The sequence below is a fragment of the Cetorhinus maximus genome, chromosome 16 (assembly GCF_964194155.1).
Source record: "Cetorhinus maximus chromosome 16, sCetMax3.hap1.1, whole genome shotgun sequence".
Taxonomy (NCBI): domain Eukaryota; kingdom Metazoa; phylum Chordata; class Chondrichthyes; order Lamniformes; family Cetorhinidae; genus Cetorhinus; species Cetorhinus maximus.
The window spans coordinates 6,147,269-6,171,156 of record NC_135894.1 but is presented as its reverse complement, the minus strand read 5'-3'; the positions used below and the strand labels follow the sequence as shown (position 1 = coordinate 6,171,156).

At 45.3% G+C, this 23,888-nt stretch overlaps 2 protein-coding genes across 2 annotated transcripts in view; both read right to left on the bottom strand.

The window, feature by feature from the left end:
• Positions 1-23,888, bottom strand: part of LOC144692027 (scavenger receptor cysteine-rich domain-containing protein DMBT1-like) — a 646,815-nt gene that overhangs the window by 129,196 nt on the left and 493,731 nt on the right. The gene's annotated exons all lie outside the window — the stretch shown is intronic.
• Positions 9,006-23,888, bottom strand: part of LOC144691319 (NACHT, LRR and PYD domains-containing protein 3-like) — a 48,128-nt gene continuing 33,245 nt past the window's right edge. The window contains 7 exon segments of the mRNA XM_078559321.1: positions 9,006-9,145; positions 10,438-10,605; positions 18,235-18,399; positions 19,791-19,961; positions 21,436-21,606; positions 22,072-22,087; positions 22,515-22,529. Coding sequence (XP_078415447.1) covers positions 9,052-9,145; positions 10,438-10,605; positions 18,235-18,399; positions 19,791-19,961; positions 21,436-21,606; positions 22,072-22,087; positions 22,515-22,529 — 800 coding nt within the window. The 3' untranslated portion in view covers positions 9,006-9,051.

Genomic DNA, 23,888 nt, shown 5'->3' with positions numbered 1-23,888 from the left:
GAGGGAGCGCTACATTTTCAGGGGGTTAGCATTGAGGGGCACCGCACGGTCAGAGGCTAAGCCTGAGGTGACACTACAGCATCATATGGTCAGGGCTGATGGAGCGATGCACTGTCAGGGAGTCATGAATGGGGGAGATCGAGCGCTGCACTGTGACAGGTTTGGTCATGAGGGAGCTCTGCTTTGTCAGAGGGACAGGAAACAGGGGGTGCTGCATTGTTAGGGGGTACTGACTGAGGCAACACTGCACTGTCAAAAGGTCAGTGTTGAGGGAGCTCTGCACTGACACGGGTCAAGGCTGGCGGAGCACTGCACTGTCAGAGGGTCAGGACTGAAGGAGCAGTGCCAGAGGATGTGGATTGTGGGAGTGCTAAACTGTCAGATGGCAGGGATTGGCGTAGCTCTGCAGTGTAAAAGTGACGGGGCTAAGGAACGCTGCACTGTCGAGCGTCAGGAATGCAGCAGCGTTTCACTGTCAAAGCATCAGGGCTGAGTGTGTGCTGCACTGTCAGAGAGTTTGGACTGAGGGAGAGCTTCACAGTTAGATGGTCAGGATTGAGAGATTGCTGCACTGTCAGACTGTCAGCACTGAGGGAGCGCTGCACTGTCGGAAGGTCAGGGCTGAGGCAGTGTTGCACTGTGAGATTCTCACGACTGAAGGAGCCCTGTACTGTCAGTGGGTGAGGACTCGGGGAGCGCAGCACTGTCAGAGGGTCAGGACTGATCGAGCGCTGCACTGTCAGAGGGTTACGCATGAGGGAACTCTGCAGTTTCAGAGGGTCAAGAACAAGGGAGCAGTATGCTGTCAGAGGGTCAAAACCGATGGAATGCTGTGCTGTCAGTGGGTGAGGACTCAGAGAGCACGACACTGAGAGTGGGTAAGGACTGATCGAGTGTTGCACTGTCAGAGGGTTAGGCATGAGGGAACGCTGCACTCTCAGAGGCTCAGGAATGAGGTAGTGCTGAATTGTCAGGGGATCAGGAAAATCAGAGCGCTGCAATGTCAGAGAGTCACGGCTGCAGCACTGCTGCACTGTCAAAGGCTCAGGATTGAGGGAGAGCTGCACAGTCGGAGGGTCAGGAATGAGCGAACGTTTCATTGCCAGAGGGTCTGGAATGAGCGAGCACCGCACAGTCAGTGAGTCAGGACGGAGGGAGTGCGGCACTCTTAGAGTCACGACTGGAGGAGTGCTGCACTGTCGGAGAGTCAGGACTGATCAAGCGTTGCAGTGTCAGATGGTTAGGCATGAGGGAACGCTGCACTGTCAGAGGGTCAGGAATAAGGCAGCGCTATGCTGTCAGATGGTCAAAACAGAGAGAGAGCTGCACTCACAGTAGGCCACAAATGAGGGACCGCTGTACTTTCAAAGCGTCAGGAAAACAGGAGCGCTGCACAGTCAGTGGGTCAGGAATGAGGGATCGCTTCACTGTCAGAGTTTTGGGAATGAGGGATCGCCGCACAGTCAGTGGGTCAGCGCTGTCAGAGGGGAACTGAGCCCTGGACCGAGCTCATAAACTGACCCTATTCCGCTCCTTAATAATCCCATTCTGAGCTGGAACACTGCCAGCAATTTTTTGACCATAAGAGCAATAGTCAGTGAACATTTCAGGAACTAAATTCAGACAGACAGAGAGAGAGAGAGGCCTAAATAGAACAACTGGAAGAAAGCTGAAAGCTTTGTTGAAGTCCAAGTAGACTACATCAATTGCATTGCTCTCATCTGCAAACCTGGTCACCTCTTCGAAAAATTAGCCCTCCCAATAATTAGCCCTCTCACAAACAGATTTCTGGTTAATCCATCTATTTCTAACCTATAACCTTCTTTTCCTAATTACTTGATTACAAACTGTAGATAACATACTAAAGGTATTAAAATTATCCAAATCAACAACACAAACCTTTGAGCGGCCCCCAAAAATACATTTAAAACCTTTTCCAGTAAAATGTGTTAACTGTTGACTTTGATTCATCCTCTCCACCTGCACATCACCTCACACAATTCTAAATTATTGGAATGTCCTAAGTACTTAAAGTTCAAACAGAAGTTTATGTATTGACTTTAAATATTCTCCAGCTCTCTTCAGCTGCATCCATCTTGTGGATATTTTCTAAATCAAAATCTCTTTTCATTTAAATTTTCCTCCTCCTGGTAGATACCAGTGTGTTTCATTGTACCCTGATTCTTCTAAAGTCATTTTTTCTGTGGAATATCTATTTTATGCCTTGGTGATTTATAATGTTTTATCACGCTACTGATCACATTAATCCATTCATGTGGTTCTGTTGCCAAGTATCTGAGCAAGTCTGGGGCCCATTCTTCAGTGCAGGAGCATCATACATTTCCACATGTTAGTAACTGCACATTAACATATCATAACTGCACACGCATACCGAAATGCCAATATCATGCCATCTAATACAAGCCACTCTTCACTCTTAGGTAATCTTACCAGAAGTTGTTCAGGGACAAGGGGGTGATGGGAGGAGGGGGTGGCATCTGCCTGGAGGTATTTGCTTATCTCCCTCGTGTGCTGCAATGCCCGAGGGAGTGGGCAGACTATCAAAAGGAGTTTCCTTAAATCATTCAGAGGCAAAGACACAAAGACCTCAAGATAAAGCACTGAACTTATTAGTTTCATCAACCCTTTCCTGACTTATATTAAAATGTACAGAGATCCATACGGATTGATATATTCCATTCAACTATAGCCAGGAAGAGTTATTCATTTCCATTTGTTGGTGTTATTTCCTATATTCTAAGTGTGACATCCCATTAATTACTCTTCTCGCTCATGCATGAGCCCTGGAGGAAGTTATCGTCCAATAATATTCATATAATCCGGTGTTTGACATCAGAGACAGAAGTGTTTGCAATCAGTTTAGGGATAACTCCCATATCTCCTGTTCACAAACAGTTTGTCCTGTAAGATAACAAATGGGATGAAGCCAAATCTTTAAAAGGGAAAGTTTTTAGTTCAATAATCACTGTCCTGTCAGTGGAAAGGGTGAACTTCTCTGCTTCTTTTCAAAAGGGTGGAGCAAACATTCCCAAATGTGCACAACTGTGTCAACTTTTTGTAATCAGGTAAAAGACAAACCAAAAACGATTTTAATCTTTGTTTTTTTCCAATCCTATAGGTATTATTCTCAGCTTTGCTCAAAAGTTTTTTTTTGCTCTTTCATCAGACACATTTCAAAATGCCTGTAATATTACTGAAAATAAAACTAAAACAGTTAGTTTGCACTGGTAGAGAAAACCGTCAACCTTGTTAGACCAATAAGAGTAAAAGCGGGTGGAGCTTCCCAGAGCTTGTGAGCTGCAATAAAAGAGCCCTGAATTTGATGCTGTGTCTGGCTGGTTTGTCGGTGGTTGGCCGGGCAGGGGAAGGGGGCCGAAGGGGGCGGCTGGTTGAGCGGGCAGTATCACAGATAGGCTTCCCACTGCATTCACGCCTGCCCGATCTCTCAGCAATTTAATGCTGGGGTGGACGAGGTCTCAGATGGGCTGCCCACACCTGCCCCAATTTAGAAACATAGGAAATAGGAGCAGGACACGGTCATTCGGCCCTTCGAGCCTGCTCCGCCATTCAGTATGATCATGGCTGATTCTCTATCTCAACGCCATCCTCCCGCTCTCTCCCCAGAACACTTGGCACCTTTAGAGTCCAGAGATATATCAATTTCCTTCTTAAATATATTCCCTTAACGGCCCTTTTCAGCCCAGCCTCAATTTTTAATCTGGCGGGAGGACTTCCCGAGTCTGGAGGAAGCCCGACAATGATCCAGTTCAGGCCTTGGGCGAGGGATGGGGGCGGAGTGAAGGTTCCTCCATCAGGGCTAGGTATGGTGCTGTAGTGGTATTGTCGCTGGAATAGTAATCCTTATTCCTAGGCTACTGCTCTGGGGATACGGGTTCAAATCCACCACAGCAGCTGGTGGAGTTTGAATTTACTTACACAAATTCTGGAATAGAAACTAGTCTCAGTGATGGTGACTATGAAACCAATGTCAATTGTTGTAAAGACCCATCTTGTGCACGAATGTCCTTTAGGGAAGGAAATCTCTCATCCGTCATCCTTACCTGGTCTCGTCTACATGTGACTCCAAACTCCTACATTACTCCAGAGTAATGTGGTTGACTCTTAAATGCCTTCGGAAGTGGCGTAGTCAGTTACTCTGTTCAGGGGCAATTACAGATGGGCAATAAATTATTTCTTTCCGGGGACACCCAAACCCCATGAACCAATAAAGAAAAACTTTGCCCCCACCCCTTAAGCCCGGTAGCTGCACGGCCGCCCCCCACCCGGCCTGAGGCCCCCAGAAATTACCTGTTGCTGCAATTTTGGGATTGAGTCTCTGGGAGCTACATCCAGTCCCGGTCCTTTCCACTCCTGGAGCCTCAGGGACCAGTGAGCTCTCGACCAATCAGAATAGCCAGCAGCTCTCTGAGGCGGGACTTCCTCCCAGTGAGGGGCGTAAATTCCACCTGCAGTCAATTGACGCTCATCCCAGAGTGAAATGGCTGGGGGGCAGTGGGAGTTGGCGGGAATGTGTTCACCACCAACTCTTCGGATGGCGGGAAGGGAATCCTGGCCCTGACCATATGAAATAGCGGAGCGGGCTGGACGAGCCGTGTGGTTTACTCCTGCTCCTATTTACTCTGTTCTTGTGTCAAATTTGTCTGTAACCCTCCTGCAACTTGTGACATTTTACTTTGTTAAAGGCGCCCTATAAATGGAAGTTATTGTTGTTGCTGTAGTTCTGTATCTTTTATGTTTTATTTATGGTCGTTAATGATGAAGTGAGGAGAGTGTCTGAACCGCCCTTGTGGATAACCATTAGGAAACGGCTGTTACTGGTCAGGGTCACTGATTCCTTCCTAACCTGGTTAATAATCTTAGAGACCATGGGAAAGAGAGCAGCAGTTCAGACCTTGTGAGTGTGACAATAAAACAGGATTAACAGGAAGAGTCCCAATCAGACAGCTCACAGGCAAGAAAGAAGCAAAAGTTCCTATTTACTGCCTAGTGTCATCCCCAAGACACCGGGGAAGAACAACCCAGGATGTGGAATCAGGAAAAGCCTGTCCAGCTCCCTTGGCCCATTGAATAAGGAAAGTCCCCGAGTCAGGACTTCTACAAGATCTTAACACACATCTTCTCACAAACACCCCATTTCTGACCATCCGGAGACAGGAAGAGTTGGGCCCATCGAATTTACAAAAGAATATTTCAATACCAAATAAGCAACTCTGAAATCAAAATAAAACATTATTAAAATAAAGAAGGCGAATGTTCAAATCTCTCTGTGGAGAAGCTGGATTATCTTTTCAGGTCTAGAGAAGGTTCAGGGCCCTGAACTGTTAACCCGAACTTCTCCACAGATGTTTCAGGATCAGCCTGTCCAGCATTTTCAGATTTATTTCATTTTATTCTGTTTGTATTTCACCCCCATTTCATTTGCTTTTATTTCGTGTGAAGCCATCAGCTTAGTTTTTATTCTAGTTGTGTTTGTTTTTTTCAGTCATGTAAACCTGAGAAATCAGACATAATGGTGCTTAATGTCTAGTAAAGAATAAAATGGTAAATTCACAATAATCCAAGGAGTGAAGCAATATCGTTATTATTTCTCGATTCTATTCATTTCTCACTATAAAATGTGGAACAATACAACATAATAAACAGACAGAAACTATTTGCTTACATTGCACAGTGTGGATGTTTTTGTAACACTGACAGTAAATGTGAATCTCAGCCGCTCTGTTACAGTTCTCAGTTCCGGCCAGTAGATGTTCCCACACTCCGGAACAATGAAGTTTACAGATTAGAGAAGAACACAACACAATAATTGTTCACATTGTATTGGACAGGGGAAATTTGGGAATAATAGGGAAGAAGATTAGCTCTAGGTCCATTACACAGGAGACGCAACACACAATAATTGTTCAGATCTGACAAAGAGAAAGCGCGGGTGTAGCACATGTTTCTTACTGATCTCTATTGAGAAGGAGCTGGGCCGCAAGTGCCATTTTCTTGTGGTCTCAGCTCTTTTAAGAGAGATGTGGTGATGCTGAGAAGAACCTCCAAGCTCAGAATTCAACAACTTATATATTTTTATTTGCATCTTTTTGAGCATTGCTTTCTTTGCCTTTGCCAATTTCGGCGTGGCCTTGACCCACCATGGGGGTTGGGGGGAGGTGGTTGGTCTGGCAACAATTCATCCAAGACTCATGTCTGCAGCCGCAGAAAGGCCAGCGGTCTCCCTGAACTACAGAATCCCCAATTATTGCACCTCCTCACCCCCGGACAGCTGAACAATCCATGGTACCATGGGTTTGGCTCTGGCTGCACTCCCCAGTTGACCCGTCATTCTCACCAGTATTCAGGGCTGAATAAATGTTGTAGAGCGAGATGCACTGAGGGGATTAGTGCAATACTGGCCTTGTCCTCCTTGACAGCCTGGCACTCACCCATTTCCTATTAGGAAAGCCTGGATAGGCTGGGGTTGTTTTCTTTGGAACAGAGGAGACTAAGGGACCATTTATTTGAGGTGTTGACAATTATGAGGGTAGAGCTGGAGTGGATCGGGAGGAGCTATTCTGTATAGTTGCAGATAGGGTCACCCAGGAACATTAATTACACAATTAATAGGCAGGTAAGTAGCACAATGAATGAGAGGCTGCTAACTCAGTCTATCACCGTCAAAAAGTATTCAGTAGATCACTGATTATAAAATTATAGTTTAGATCAGATTGGGGAGATTCATTTAAGAACCATTCAGGAATCTAATTCATCCATTCCGTAGTCTGTCGATCTAATACTGTTGATTGGAGAAGAGGTTTGTCTTGGGATTTTGCACATAACGGGGTATATAGTAAATCGTCCGGGTTTTTTGGACTCGGCCCGATTCTCTTTTCCATTGTTTGTTGCTTTCCCCGATGATGTGTGAATCCCTGGCGCTCTCTGTCTTTTCCAGTGGATACAACACATCCCAGCCGCTCTAGTACAAGAAGATATGGGGAGCTCACCGGTGTCTGCATGAACATTAATCCCCCAACTTGCTCCTCTGGTGAGAAACTGGCATTAGAAATCAGCGGCCTCACAGAAACCTTTCAATTTCCATTTCAAGAATCTGAAACACCAGTTTTACACCCGAGTGACAAGTTCCACCCACTTCCCAGCTGTGGCTGTTGCTGGTGAATTCACTGTAATTGTCGACTCAAATTACTCTGAGATGTCGCTGTTGGGGCATCTCCTAGAATGATCGATGTGACTGTTTGATAAAACTATGCGGAATACTCGGGCACTTCAGAGGCCGCGAACATGACAGTCAATCACATTGGAGAGTCTGGAGTCAGAGACAAAACAGGCCAGATAAGGACAGCCCGTTTCCTTTACAAACACTCGGGCAGATTAATGATCAATGACAACAGTTTCTATTTAAAATCCAGCTTCTGTTAAACTGAATTAAAATTCTCAAACTTTCATCTGAACTCATGTTCTCTAGGTTATCAGCAAAACCCCTGGATTGTTTGTCCAGCAACATAACCCAATACACAATCCACCCCTGATAGTTGAAATCGACTCCATTAAATGGGCCACTTATCTCATTGCAATTTGTGGGCTATGAGCGTTAATTGGGTGTCGGTGACAACACCATAAAAATGTGTAAAAGCCTTTACAAAGTGTGTTTTTTTGTCCCTGTTACCTGTTCTTTCCACTGTATCAGTATTAATCTCTCATTACTGCATGGTGATTATGTTGACATTTCTGAGTTGATTCCTTACATTAAACCATAGAGTCTTATCTCTCTGTCCCTTGATCTGTCAGTCTGTGGCCCCAGGAGATATCTAATACCAGATCATCTTTCTTGTGTGAGCCTGTTGTTCGAATCTGGTAATTACTGATTTCAAATTATTGGTTCCCTTCCTTGATTATTTGAAGCCTGATGAATACAGTAAAACTTCACAATTTATTGTACCAGAGTGAGGGGAGAATAAACAAACTGTATATGATGGGGAATGTAAAGTAAATCAGGAAATAATGTAATGTACAACAGGCCCATCAGTATCTGGAAAATAATATCAATCCAACAAAGTTACATCTTAAGGAACCTGACCCAGAACATCAAACTATCTTCTCTCTGTTTAAATACTGGCGATCCTGCTCTGTGTTTAGACCACAATCCATGCATTCGGCCCGCAGAGGTTCAGGCTGTGGGTCCCTACATGGATCCTGTCCATTTACTGCAGTGTAGTTTCCACTGGATCACTTAACTTCCACAACTTGTTACTCTTTGAGCGGGTGGGTGAATTTACCAGGTCACCATCTTTATTTGACACACTCCAGCCCTCTTTGTCATTCCAGCTGTTTAGAAACTCACCCTTCTGTGTGTAAATTACAGCAATATCAATAGGGCAGAGTCTAAATTCAACACATTGTTTCAACAACTGATGATTTCTTTCTTAGGGACGACAGAAAAGCATTGATACTTTCAGTCCAATCCCTCGGTTACAGAATCCTCTGGAACCTCCCCAATAGGATACTCTCTCTGGGACACCCCATGCAGTGGGTGTTTGTCTCTATTGGACAGTAGGATCTATCCCAGCTGAACAGACCCTGTACCCACCCTGAACCCACACAGGTTCACTTCCCAGCAGGGTCACTGGGCAGCGATACTGAGCGGGAGCCCTAGGGGCTTTACCCCCAATCCCAGGAATACTGAGTGTAATTGTCAATGTCCCACTGCAGCCCAGACTGATCCCCACCCTGGGCTCTCCCTGTCTGTACATTTCCCCAGTGCCCCATTGGGGAACATTCAGACCCGGATATCCTGCAAGAAGTAGCGCCTGTGGGGCCGGGCAGTTGAGTCTCGTGACCCTGTGGCTGGGCCTCTGACGTCACAATGGGAGATGACGCTCACTCAGCTCGAGCTGGAAACTGGAAAAGGGCCAATAGACCCTTTAAACCTGGAGCGCGGCCGGTTAAAAGGGAGGGAGAGAAATTCGGTTAAAAATGTTCCTATAATGAGAACAGGAATGTTTTTCAATCCTAAGGTTCGCATCTCACTCTCAGTCCAGATCTGGTTCCCTGCAGCACCTTCAGCTGATTTTCTCCATTTGGACTGAACTGATTGTCCCACAGCCTGAAAGAGATTAAAGATTAAACAGGAATAAACATATTGAACAACAGTGTCAATAACAGGGAGACTGGAGTTAATGGGCCAAATCTCCTGCTCACTGGGTCAGCAGAGACCAGACATATGGCTGAAGATTGGCAGCGGGTCCCTGGGATGTCCTGACCCGCGGGCCTACGTGGGAATTGCCCCAGAGGTTTAAATTCGCACTGGGCAATACCCCTGCTGCCCGGGACCCTGTGTGAATGTCTCTGACTCTGGGTTAGAATCGGAGACTTGGGACAAATCCACAGGACTTACCCGGGTAGTTACCCAAGAAATGTTAGACTGCAAAACCCGGTCTAATACCCGGGTAACTCTACAACCGAATCCCCCAATCACCCACCCCCCACCCCTCAATGACCATCATACTACACCCACACTACCCGATTAACCCCTCCAACCCCCACCTCTCACTGAACATCATACTACACCCACACTATCCGATTAACCCCTCCAACCACCCCCACACCCCACTGACCATCATACTACACCCACACTACCCGACTAACCCCACCAACCACCCCCACCCTCCACTGACCATCATACTACACCCACACTACCCGATTAACACCTCCAACCACCCCCACCCCCCACTGACCATCATACTACACCCACACTACCCGATTAACCCCTCCAACCACCCCCACCCCCCACTGACCATCATACTACACCCACACTACCCGATTAACCCCTCCAACCACGCCCACCCCCCACTGACCATCATACTACAGCCACACTACCCGATTAACCCCTCCAACCACCCCCACCCCCCATTGACCATCATACTACACCCACACAACCCGATTAAACCCTCCAACCACCCCCACCCCCCCCCACTGACCATCATACTACACCCACACTACCCGATTAACCCCTCCAAACACCCCCGCCAACCCGACTACCTCCTGACCCTCCCAAATCTGTCCTTGACCAAATCTGACTAAACCCCCGGCTCTACAGCCCGACCCAACAACGCCGCTGACCCAGCCCAATTGGCCGTCCACCTGACCGCCTTACCCCGCCGACCCCACCACTCTCCCCTGACCCGACTAGACTCTGCTCGGGTGGAGCTCCCCGGGGCGGGGGGGTCACTGCTGAAGGTCCCGGGAGGAAAATGAAGCAGTTTCAGTTTGGGAGAATCTTGTCGAGCAGCGGCAATCCGCTTTTCATTGCTGCTGTTTGATAGATTCAGGACCATTTATATTTTAAATCCCATTTATATTTTAATTATTACACTAAAAAGTAACACAAACACTCACTTGATCTGATTTGGAGTCCTACAGGTCAGGATGAGTCGGCTGAAAGCGGGGACAGATTGGTCTGTGAAGCGGTTGTATACCAGGTTCAGATCCGTCCGTGACCGGTTTGTACCGAGAGGGGAGGCGAGATACTCGGCACAAGAATCAGTGAGACGGTTACCCCATAGACTAAGGAAGAGGGGGAGAAAAATAACAGGAATCAGGGTAAATCCACAGAGTTTTAACGAATACTATTAATAATATACAGTAAGAGACATTCCAAAAGCACAACATCCATTTATAAAGGAAAAAGAAAACACTATTAATGCTGCAAATTAAATATAAATATAATATACTGGAAATACTCAGCAGATCAGGCAAGTATTTGTGAAGAGAGAAACAGAGTTAAACATAGAACCATAGAAACTAGGAGCAGGAGTAGGCCATTCGGCCCTTCGAGCCTTCTCCACCATTCATTATGATCATGGTTGATCATCCAACTCAATATCCTGCTCCCGCTTTCTCCCCATATCCTTTGATCCCTTTCGCCCCAAGAGCTATATCTAACTCCTTCTTCAACACATGCAATGCTTTGGCCTCTACTACTTTCTGTGGTAGTGCTCACCAATTTCTGGGTGAAGAAATTTCTCATCTCAGTCCTAAATAGTCTATCCCGTATCCTCAGAGTGTGACCCCTGGTTCTGGATCCCCTACCATCCGGAACATCCTTCCTGAGTCTACCCTGTCAAGTCCTGTTGGAATTTGATAGCTTTCTTTGAGATCGCCCCTGATTCTTCTGAGCTCTAGCGAATATAATCCTAACCGACCCAATTCCTCCTCATATGTCAGTCCCGCCATCCCAGGAATCAGTCTGGTAAACCTTTGCTGCACTCCCTCTATAGCAAGAATATCCTTCCTCTGATAAAGAGTCCAAAACTGCACACAATACTCCAGGTGTGGTTTCACCAAGGCCCTGTATAATAGCAGGAAGACATCCCTGCTCCTGTACTCGAATCCTCTGGCTATGAAGGCCAACATACCATTTAGTTTATTTGCCGCCAGCTGCACCTGCATGTTTACCTTCAGCGACTGGTGTACGAGGACACCCAGGTATCGCTGCACATTCCCCTCTCTCAATTTATAGCCATTTCGTATATAATCTGCCTTCCTGTTTTTGCTACCAAAGTGGGTAACCTCACATTTATCCACATTATACTGCATCTGCCATACATTTGCCCACTCACTCAGCTTGTCCAAATCACACTGAAGCATCTCCACATCCTCCTCACAGCTCACCCTCCCACCTAGCTTTGTGTCATCTGCAAATTTGGATATATTACATTTAGTTCCCTCATCTAAATCATTATTATACATTGCGAATAGTTGTGGTCCAGCACCGATCCCTGCGGTACCCCACTGCCATTCGGAAAAATACATGTTTATTCCTACTCTTTGTTTCCTGTCTGTCAACCTGTTTTCTATCCATCTCAATACACTACCCCCAATCCCATGTGCTTTCATTTCACATGCTAATCTCTTAGGCTGGACTTTATCGAAAGTCTTCTGAACATCCAAATAAACCACATCCACTGGCTCCCCCTCATCAACTCTACCAGTTACATCCTCAAAAAATTCCAGTACATTTGTCAAACATGATTACACTTTCGTATATCCATGCTCACTCTGTCCGATTCTGCCACTGTTTTACAAGTGCTCAGCTATTAAATCTTTTATAATGGACTCTAGAATTTTCCCCACTACCGACGTCAGGCTGACTGGTCTATAATTCCCTGTTTTCTCTCTACCTCCCTTTTTAAATAGTGGGGTTACATTAGCTACCCTCCTATCTGTAGGAACTGTTCCAGAGTCTATAGAATCTCGGAAGATGACCACCAATGTATCCACTATTTCTGGGGCCACTTCCTTAAGTACTCTAGGATGTAGATTATCAGGCCCTAGGGATTGATCGGCTTTCAATCGCATCAATTTCCCCAACCCATTTCCCTACCAATACCGATTTCTTTCAGTTCCTCCCTCTCACTAAACCCTGAGTTCCTCAACATTTCTGGTATGTTATTTGTGTCCTCCTTTGTGAAGACATAACCAAAGTATGTATTTAATTGGCGGCCACTTCTTTGTTCCCCATTATAAATTGCCCTGTTTTTGACTGTAAGGGACCTACATTTGTCTTCACCAATTTTTTTCTCTTCACATACCTATAGAAACTTTTACAGTCAGTTTTTATGTTCCCCGCAAGCTTACTCTCATGCTATATTTTCCTCTTCTTAAACAATTATTTGGCCCTTCATTACTGGATTCTAAACTGCTCCCAATCCCCAGGTCTGTAGTTTCCTCTGGCCAATTTGTATGCCTTTTCCTTTTATTTAATGTTGTCTCTAAATTCCCTTGTAAGCCATGGTTTGTCCACCCTTCCTGTTTTACTTCTGCGCATGCCAGGAATAAACAATTGTTGCAGTTGACCCACGTGCTCTTTGAATGTTTGCCATTGCCTATCCACCGTCACTGCTCGGTTGTGGATAATGGCTGTGATCTTGCTGGAAGCTATGAAGGCAACATCCCTGGTTTACTGATGTCTCCCTGGAGGCGCTTCCCCAGACTGCTCGGGCTCGGAGGGAGGTCTTGTTCCCTCAGGACAGGAGGAGGAGATCGGCCCATTCAATCCAAGCAAGCCTGGGTAGAGATTGCCGAGGGGGTGAGCAGGTGTGGGGCACGTGGTTGTAGTGACACAAAAGGATCAAAGTCCTGATGTGTTCTGGCAGGGTGAGTGCAGCACCAATGTTAAACGTACAGCCTTATACGTGACTAAGGATGCCCAGGAAGCAGCATTGACTGTCAGAGACATGTCAGCCTCTCTGTGGAAGGCCCTGGCCAGTGAGAGTTGACCCTGCACTGCCCAGACTGAGTGTCCACATGCGGGAGGCATCTCTGTGGTGAAATGATGGACAGCCAGGCTGACATCAGCATAGACTAATGTGTACCTTTGATGGGTGAGTAACCATAGAAATGGATGTGCTTTTAGAAGAGAGCACATGATGTCAGGGAAGGAGCCACTAAGAGTGCTGGCGTCCAGATCTTGCCATCCTTACACCAATGGAAGATGAAGTGCTGCAGCTGGGAGTCCTGAAGGCAGGGCGGATGGTTGGTGGAGCTGAGAGATCGAGTGGCCTAGTGAACGGGCACAGGAGAGCCTCTGGGGTCCACAAAACATAATACTTCTCTATCCATCACTGGCCACAGATTGTAGTCTGAAGAACGTGTTGGAATAAGAACAGAATAACTAGGAGCAGGAGTAGGCCATTCAGCCCCGAAGCCTTCTCCGTCATTTGATAAGATGATGGCTGATCCGATTCTGGCTGATCTGATTCTGGCCTGAACTCAGCTTTCCTGTTGGTCTGCGTAACCCTCAATTCTCTTGTCAATCAAAAATCTACCTTAACTCAGCCTTGAATATATTTAATGACCCAGCCTCCACTCGCCTCTTGGGAAGAGAATTCCACAGACTAACTAAATTTCTTCTCATCTGAGTCTTAAATGGGAGACCGCTATTTTTTAAAACAGTGTCCCTAAGTTCTCCTCCCACAAGAGGAAAAATCCTATCAGCACAAACCCTATCAAGTCCCCTCAGGATCTTCTGTGTTCAATAAGATCACCTCTCAGCCTCCTGAACACCAACGTGTATAAGCCCAATCTGCTTAACTTTTCATCATAAAATAAACCCCTTCATCCCATCAATCAGTCGAGTGAACCTTCTCTGAACTGGTTCTAATGCAATTTTACCCTTTCTTAACTAAATAGACTAAAACTGTATAGTTTACTCCAGATGCTGTCTGACTAAGGCCCTGTTTAGCTGCAGCAAAACGTCCCTACTTTTACAATGCACTCCCCTTGCAATAAAAACATATGAAATTGGGGCAGGAGCCAGCGATTCAGCACTTAGAGCCCACTCCGCCATTCACTGAGATCATGGTTCATCTTCCACTTCAACAACATTTCCTTTTATTAATCCCATGTTCCATGATGCTTTCAGTGTGTAGAAATCTATAAATCCCAGTCTTGAACATACTAAATGACTGAGCCTCCTCTGGGGCAGTGAATTCCAAATATTCACCACCCTCTGAGTGAAGAGATTCCTGCACATCTCAGGCCTAAATGGCCTGCCCCTTATTCTGAGACTGCGACCCCTGGTTCTAGACACCCCCAGCCTGGGGCAACCTCCTACCTGCATCTACACTGTCAATCTCTGTAAGAATTTTGTATGCCTGAATGAGATCACCTCTCATTCTTCTAAACTCAAGAGAATAGAGGTCCAGTCTATTTAATTTTTACTCAGCACGCATTGCTCCAGGAATTATTTTAGTGGAACCTTCATTGCACTCAGTTTAAGACAAGTATATCTTTCCTTAGGTAGGAAGACAAAAACTGCATAGAATGCTCCTGTTGCCATCTCACCAAGGCACTGAGACATCTTTACTCCTAAACTCAAATACACTTGTAATAAAAGCCAACATACCATTTAACTTTTTAACTGTTTGCTGTACCTGCATGTTAGCTTTAAGTGAGTCATGAACAAGGACATTGAAATACATTGGACGATCAACGCTTCCCAGTCTCGCACCATTTAACAAATGTCTGTATTTGTTATTTCCAGCCAATTTGGATAACCTCACATTTCTCCATATTGTATTCCATCTGCCAAATTTTGGCCAATCTCTTATCCTCTCCAGATCCCATCGAATCATCTTTGCATCCTCCTCACAACTCACACTTCCACTTAATTTCCAGTCACCCGCAAACATCTAAATATTACATTTGATCCCCACGTCCAAATCATTGATATAGATTGTGTATAGCTGCGGCTGTGATCCTTGTGCTACCTCACTGTAGCACATCCACGGGTCTCCCCTTATCTATTCTGCTGACTGCATCCTCAAAAACCCCAACAAGCATGTTAAACATGATTTCCCTTTCATAAATCCATGTTGAATCTGCCCAATGCTACCATTATTTTCTAACTGTTCTATTATCACATCCTTTATTGCAGAATCTAGCATTTTCCCAGCTACTTATGTCAGGCTAACAGATCTCTAGTTCCCAGTTTACTCTCTACCTCCTTTCTTAAACAACGGGGTTATATTTCCCACCTTCCAATCTGCAGAAACCATTCCAGAGGCTACAGAATTTTGAAATATGATCAACAACGCATCTACTATCTCTGCAGCCACTTCCTTCAACAATCTGGGATGTAGAACATCAGGTTCAGGGGGTTTATCTATTTTAGGTCCCAGTAATTTTTCGAATACTTTTTTTTTAACAAATATTAATATCTTGCAGTTCCTCGTTTACACTAGTCCCTTGATTCTCCTTTATTTCTGAGCGATTTTTTAGTATTTTTCTCTGTGAAGACAGACACAAAGTATTTGTTTAATTTCTCTGCCATTTCCTTATTCCGCATTGTAAATTTTCCTGACTTTGCTTGAAATGGAACCACATTTATTTTTACTAATATTTTCCTTTTTACATACCTACATAAGCATTTACAATCAGTTTTTTTGTCACTTGCTAGTTTACTCTCATATTCTATCTTTTCTTTCTTATTCCATTTCTATGTCCTCCTCGGCAGATTTCTAAAATGTTCCCAATTCTCAGGCTTTCCTTTTTCTGGCAACTTTATACATCTCTTCCCTTGATCTAATACAATTCTTGATTTCTTCCGTTGGGACACTTTGGTTGCTGGGTTTTTGTGCATCAAAGTATTTTTGTTGCAAACACATCACATTTCAAAGCCTTGAATGGAAATTGGGGTAAAGGCACCACTGAGATTCACACTCAGGATCTTCGGTTTACTAGACAGTCGTTGGAACTGCTTCAGCCACAGCATCCACAGAAACGCCAGCAGACCAATTGTCTCCCTAATCACTTGCTCCACTGCATGCCTAGCGATTCATGGACTGGGGCTCCCAGATCCCTCAGTACCGTACAGTCTGCAGTCTTTATCCATTCAGGTAAGACACTGCTTTTTTATTCTTACAGCCAAAGAGGACAAATTCACATTGTCCCACATTAAACTCCATCTGCCAATTTTTTGCCCATTCACTTCACCTCTAAATCCCTTAATAGACTCTTTATGTCCACTTGACAAGTTACTTTCCTACCTTTGCGCCATCAGCAAATTTAGCTACCATGCATTCAGTTCCTTCACCCAAGTAATTTACACAGGTATTTGAGGCCCCAGCACTGACCTTTGTGTCACTCCACTAGTAGCAGTTTGCCAAACCGAAAATGACCCTTTACCCCAACTCTCTGTTTGTTGTTAGCTAATCAATCATCTATACATACTAATATGCTACTACCTATATTACAAAATCTTATCTTGTTATCTTTTATATCTTTAATGTCACACCTTATCAAATTGCTTTTGGAAATCCAAGTGCACCAAATCTACAGATTCTCCTTTATCAATTTTCATGTTACTTCCTCAAAGAAATCTAATACATTCTCCCCATGTGATTTCAAATCTGCTGGACATTCCATGAATCTAGGGAATTTTGGAAGATCACAATCAATGCATCTACTCTGTCTGCAGCCACTTCCTTTAAGACCCTATGATGAAAGCCATCAAGTGAAGGGACTTGTCAATCTTTGGTTCTAATAGTTTCCTTAATACCTTTTCCCTCGGAACGCTGATTGTTTTAAGTTCCTCCTTTCTTTTTACCTCTTGATTTCCAAGTATTCTTGGGATGTTTCTTGTGTATTCTGCAGTGAAGGGGGACACAAATTGCCTGTTCAACACTTCTGCCATTTCCTCCTTTCCCAATATTAATTTCCCAGCCTCATTCTCGAAGAAACCTGTGCACACTTTAGTTCTCATTTCCTATATAAATATTTGGAGAACCTTTATCAGGTTTTATACTTCTAACTTGCTCTCATACTATGCTAATTATAGGCATCTTTACTAAGATGTCATTAATTAATCCAGTCTCATTGAACATTCCCAGGTCTAAAATAGCCGTTCTGTGGTGGGTACTAGGATATACTGACTAAGAAGTTGTCTTGAATACACTCTACGAGCTCATCTTCCAGGAAACCTTTGCCATTCTGCTTCATCCAACATGTATGAAGATTAAAATAACCCGCAGTTATTGCAGCACCATTCTTACAGGCGCACATGTTTTTTTCTGTGTATTCTGTCCGAAAGTGTGAAGGTATTAGGGGCCTATAAGCTACTCCCACATGGACTGCTGTGGTTCAAGAAGGCAGCTCACCACAACTTTTCCAAGGACAATTAAGGATGGGCAATTAATATTGGCCTAGCCAGTGATGCCTGGATCCCACGATTGAATAAAAAAGTGATATGTTACCTTTGCTAATTCTTATTTCTACTCAAACTAATTCTACATCTTGATCTTCTGAACTAAGGTCAGCTCTGACTACTGTGCTAATGTCATCAGTTATTAACAGAGCGACCCCAGGACCTTTTCCTCACTTTTGCCATCTCATCACTTTTTTCTTTTTCGCAAATTAATGGCCACAGTGACCGGGGACAGACACCCAACTCAGAGGAGGAGGGGAGACCTCGCAATATTCCCCTACACCCGAGATACAAAGATCTTTGGGACTGGCATCCCATAGCCTAGGGTTCAGAGAGAGAAAGAACATGAATCAAACTAAATGTTTCCTTTTATTCACAGCTCACACTAATAATAATGGACAGTGTTTTTTAATACTAGTAACAGTGCACAAATATATTGTTAAATATTCAGTTATTCTAAACACAATCTCACACTGTTTGGTACTTACTCCAGTTTCTGTATTTTACAGTCCGGTCTCCTCAGAGCTAAAGACAGTCGTTTCATTCCTGAATCTCCCAGTTCGTTAGCAGTCAGGTCCAGATCTGTCAGTGAGCGATTAAAAACAGAGGCAAGATCCTCAGCACAAGAATCTGTCAGATTGTTGCCCCATAGACTAGGGGGTGGGGGGAGGGTTCGAGAGAGAAAAAATAACAGGAATCAGAATAAATTTCCAGTTTTTTTCAAAGAATGTAACTAATTAAAATAATAATATGCAGTGTGAAACATTCAAGAAACACAACTTCAAACATAAAAGCAATCTATAATTGATGCTGTGGATGTGAACTATAAAGGAAAGTTCTGTAAATAGTCAGCCTGGGAGACAGTATCTGTGAAGGGAGAAACAGAGCCCAGAGTCCCGCAGGCGGGCGCGTGCCTGGCTCAAGCAGGCGGGGAATCGGGCGAGATGATGTCGGACGAGCGTCCTGACGTCATCGCGCACTCGTGCCATATTTCGCTTGGCGGGCACGCGCAAACGTTGAAGAGCTCCCGCGGATGATGAAGCGGGAAATTAAACCCATTAACGTCCCAATTGTTCTATTGGGTGTTGAACCACGTCATATTCGCTGTAATGCTAGGGTCACGACCTCAAAGGGATAATTTCCCTGCTTGCAAGACACATCCACCGTATCCCCAAGTCCTTGCCCGGGATTGCTAGAGGACATGGAACATCAGTGATCAGGGGATGGAGTTTGTGGTGGGGATGAGGATAATGGCCGTGAGTGCTGCACACAGGGTGAAGCTTACAACTTCACTTATGGCTTATGATGAAAGTGAAATTGGTAGAAAGGTCATTCCCTCCCAGCCACTGGCAATGCCCAGGCAGCAGCATTGGCTGTTAGAGACATGTCAGCCTCTCTGGAGGGCCCAGTCAGAGTTGATTTGTGATGACCAAATGGCTCCATGCAGGACCCATCCCTGTGGTGTCATGATGGACAGTCAAGCTGCACCAGCTTAGGCTCATTCCGGACTTTGATGGAAGGTGAAGCGCTGGAGCTGGGAAGCCTAGAGGCTGGGCGGCAATTACTGATGGTGAGATGGGTTAGGGAGCTGGGAGAGAGAGTGTTTAAATAGATGGACAGAGGAGAGCCTCTGGTGACCACAAAACATCGTGTTCATGTGTGCATCACTGTTCACACACAATAATCTGAAGGGTGTGTTGTAATGTGCATTACCCTCGAATCACTCTTCTCGCTCTCACAAATCAAGGACTCCTGTGACCGGGGGACAGCCCACCTCTGAGGAGGAGGAGGGGTCCTCAGAGGGTGCACCATCACTTTATTCCCCAGCACCCTCAGCAGAATCATCTGTGGAACTGACATCCCATAGATGGGATTAGAGACAGAAATTACATGAATCAGAGTAAATGTAGATTTTTTTAATTAATAACTTTAAAACCGGCACTAGTAAAATTGGACAGCGTTCATTTAATATATCAGTAACAGGGCTGACATTGTTTAGTTTTCTATCCTATTATAAACACAATCTCACACAGTTTGTACTTACCCCAGTTTCTGTATTTTACAGTCCGGATCCCTCAGAGCCTCAGACAATAGATTCACCCCTGAATCTCCCAGTTTATTATGATCAAGGCTCAGATCCGTCAGTGACCAGTTTGTACTGAGAGCAGAGGCGAGATCCTCGACAGCAGAACTTGTGAGATCGTTACAACACAGGCTGAAGATCAGAGGAAGAAAGATAACAGGGATCAGTGTATAGTCAGTGTTTTAAAGACCATGAATGACAATAATAATATATAGTGAGAAATTCAAGAAACAACTTCCATTGATCTAGTAGGTAAAACGTTGGTGTAAATCTGAAATCGAAATAGAATATTCTGGAAATACTCAGCAGGTCAGGCAATATCTGTTCAGAGAGAAAAAGAGTTTAATGTTTCTGTCAATACACTTTCATTAGAATTGAAAAAAAAATAATCAGCGAATCAACAGGTTTTAAGCAACAGGGAAATGGGGATGGGAAGGTGGCAAGGAAAGGACAGTATGAAAAAGGATGATGATACAAAACAAAAGCACAGGATTCCCATGTCCTTATCCGGGTTGCTGGGGAGGGGCTTGGGATGGTCAATGGCTTGGGAATGGAGTTTCTGATGGGGCTGAAGATAATGACTGGAATTTTACCGGAGGCAATGAAGGCCTGATCAGATTGTAAGTGGGTGTTTGGACGGAGGGTCAGGGTAGTCAGAGTTACGAATACGATATTATCAGAGCTGTCAGGTGGGAGGAGCCGTCCACTTCGGGGGTGCAGACAAGGGACGTCCCGGTTCAGACAATGCTGGCGCCATCTGTAAAAGCAGCCAGCAGTACTTTCAAACACAACAGCTCTGGAGGGACCAGCGAGGGAGCCCTGGTTACTGAATGAAGAGCTGAAATGGCAGATGACAGATCAAGGGTTGCACGCTGATGAGTGCTGCATGCAGGAGACATGCATGTGGTGCCATGCGGGACAGTCAGGCTGCCACCAGTATAGGCTAGTGTGTCTCTTTTATGGGCGAGTTACATGAAGATTTCTATGCTTGCAGATGAAACAGCTGGCGAGAGGGCCTGAGCCAAGATGGGTCGCTGTGTCCCAGATCTTCTCAACCTTTAACCCATGGAAATTCAGACACATGAACTGGGAGATCTGGAGGCAGGGCGGTCAATCACTGATGTTGAGGTGCGTTGTGGAGTTGAGAGAATAAGTGCTCTAATGGATGGACACAGGAGAGCCTCTGCTGACCACAAAACATCTTGTTCATTTGTCCATCACTGGTCACAAACAATAATCTGAAGGATGTGTTTTAATATGCATTTCCCTCTATTCACTATTCTCGCTCTCGCAAATCAAGGACTTCTGTGACCTGGGGCCAGCCGTCCACCTCTGGGGAGGAGGAGGGGTCCTCAGAGGGTGAATCATCACTTTATTCCCCCGCACTCTCAGCACATCTATCTGTGGGACTGACATCCCATGGACTGGATTAGAGACAGAAATAACATGAATCTGAGTAAATGTAGATTTACTCAAAAATTAATAACTTTATCACTGGCACTAATAAAATTGGACAGCATTTATTTATTATACCAGTAACAGTGCTGACATTGTTTTGTTTACTATTCTGCTATTATAAACACAATGTCACACAGTCTGTACTTACCACAGTTTCTGTATTTTACAGTCCGGATCCCTCAGAGCCTCAGACATTGGTTTCATACCTGAATCTCCCAGTTTGTTATTACCAAGTTTCAGATCCGTCAGTGATCGGTTTGTACTGAGAGCAGAGGCGAGATCCTCGGCACAAGATGCTGTGAGATTGTTATGACGCAGGCTGAAGATCAGAGGGAGAAAGATAACAGGGATCAGGGTAAAGTCAGTGTTTTAAAGACCATGAATGACAAGAATAATATATAGTGAGAAATTCAAGAAACAACTTCCATTTATCAAGAAGGCAAAATACTATCGTTGTTGTAAATCTGAAATCTAAATAGAATATGCTGGAAATTCTCAGCAGGTCAGGCAATATCTGTTCAGAGAGAAAAAGAGTTAACTGTTTCTGTCAATGCACTTTCATTAGAATTGAACAAAAAAATCAGCGAATCAGCAGGTTTTAAGCAACAGGGAAATGGGGATGGGAGGGTTGCAAGGAAAGGACAATATGAAAAAGGATGATGATACAAAACAAAAGCACAAGATTCCCATGTCCTTATCCGGGTTGCTAGGGAGGGGCTTGGGATGGTCAATGGCTTGGGAATGGAGTTTGTGATGGGGCTGAAGATAATGACTGGAATTTTACCGGAGACGGTGAAGGCCTGATCAGATTGTAAGTGGGTGTTTGGACGGAGGGTCAGGGTAGTCAGAGTTACCAATGCGATATCATCAGAGCTGACAGGTGGGAGGAGCCCTCCACTTCGGTGGTGCAGACGGGGGACGTCCCGGTTCAGACAATGCTGGCGCCATCTGTAAAGGCAGCCAGCAGTACTTTCAAACACAGCAACTCTGGAGGGACCAGCGAGGGAGCCCTGGTTACTGAATGAAGAGCTGAAATGGCAGAAGACAGATCAAGGGTTGCACGCTGATGAGTGCTGCATGCAGGAGACATGCATGTGGTGCCATGCGGGACAGTCAGGCTGCCACCAGTATAGGCTAGTGTGTCTCTTTTATGGGCGAGTTACATGAAGATTTCTATGCTTGCAGATGAAAACAGCTGACGAGAGGGACTGAGCCAAGATGGGTCACTGTACCCCAGGTCTCCTCATCCTTCCACCCATGGAAATTCAGACACATGAACTGGGAGATCTGGAGGCAGGGTGCGCAATCACTGATGTTGAGGTGGGTTGTGGAGCTGAGAGAATGAGTGCCCTAATGGATGGACACAGGAGACCCTCTGGCGAGCACAAAACAAACATTTCCCTAGAAACACTATTTTTTCTTTCACAGATCGAGGGCTGTGACCGGGTGACAGCCATCCACCTCTGAGGACGAGAAGTGGACCTCAGAGGGTGCACCGTCACATTATTCCCCTCGCACCCTCCACCAGTGCAGGTACTATCACGTCGGGAGATAGTGACATTCCATTAGTAAAGGAGTCACAATCTGGTGAACAGCACAGACACGCCCGAGCAGCTGATGGAGACAGTAATAGCCAAGGTCACTCACACTCGGAGGGATCTGGGAGGGAAGGCAATGTCAAGCTTCAGGCTGATGACATGTCACCAGCGTCTTCAACAAGGTAGCAGATGTTGGAACTGCAGCATGAGGTGTGTTAACATAAAGAAGCTGTGTGTAACCAGACACAAAGGCTTTAGGAGTTAATCCAAGCGATGAGTATTGCTTTGTCCCAGGCATGAGTGTCCTAGGCATCCTGTACTGAGAGATTGGTGACCTTGATGGACAGTCACTCCAGCAGACCAACGATTGGAGATACACACTGACCTGCATCTCATCACCACCTCCATGAGCAATGGCTGGGTGAGAGGGGGTGAGGTGACTGGAGTCACCACCAAGTCCTCGGACTCCTCAGGTGAGCAGGGAGGGTCCAGTATGCCCTGAAAGTGTATAGGAGAGACTGCTTGCAGCATCTGGGGGCTCCTCTCAGAGTGCTCCTGGATTTGGCAGCGGGTCCTCCACTGCTCTGACCGGAACACCAGCACCTCACAAACCCACGATAACAGAGCCTATCTGTGCAGGAGGCCCTCAGTATGCTGGGGCCCTCCAGACCTCAGGCAACCAGAGGACAACCACCATGGTCATTGAAATCCTCGGAGGAGAAAGGTCAGCACCCTGCCTCCACCTCAGCTGACAGCGCAGGGGGAGTGCAATGTAAGAGCCCCCATCATCACTTTAAAAGGTTCATCTCATTGCACTTGGGTTTCACAGGGCTATATTTTATTGTGACATATCACCTTGCTGTGTATGTGTCTTCAATGAATTTTAAGATGGTGCATCACAAAATTAATCTTTCACCATTATTTTAAGGACATTACTGGGCCTTTATCAGTTCACTGCCTCCTGCAAAGGGTGACAATGGAAGGACAACACAGAATAAGGTCAATTCATTTCCAGCATTTTTGCCTCATGTGCTAACGATTCAAGGGAAATGTTAAAGACATT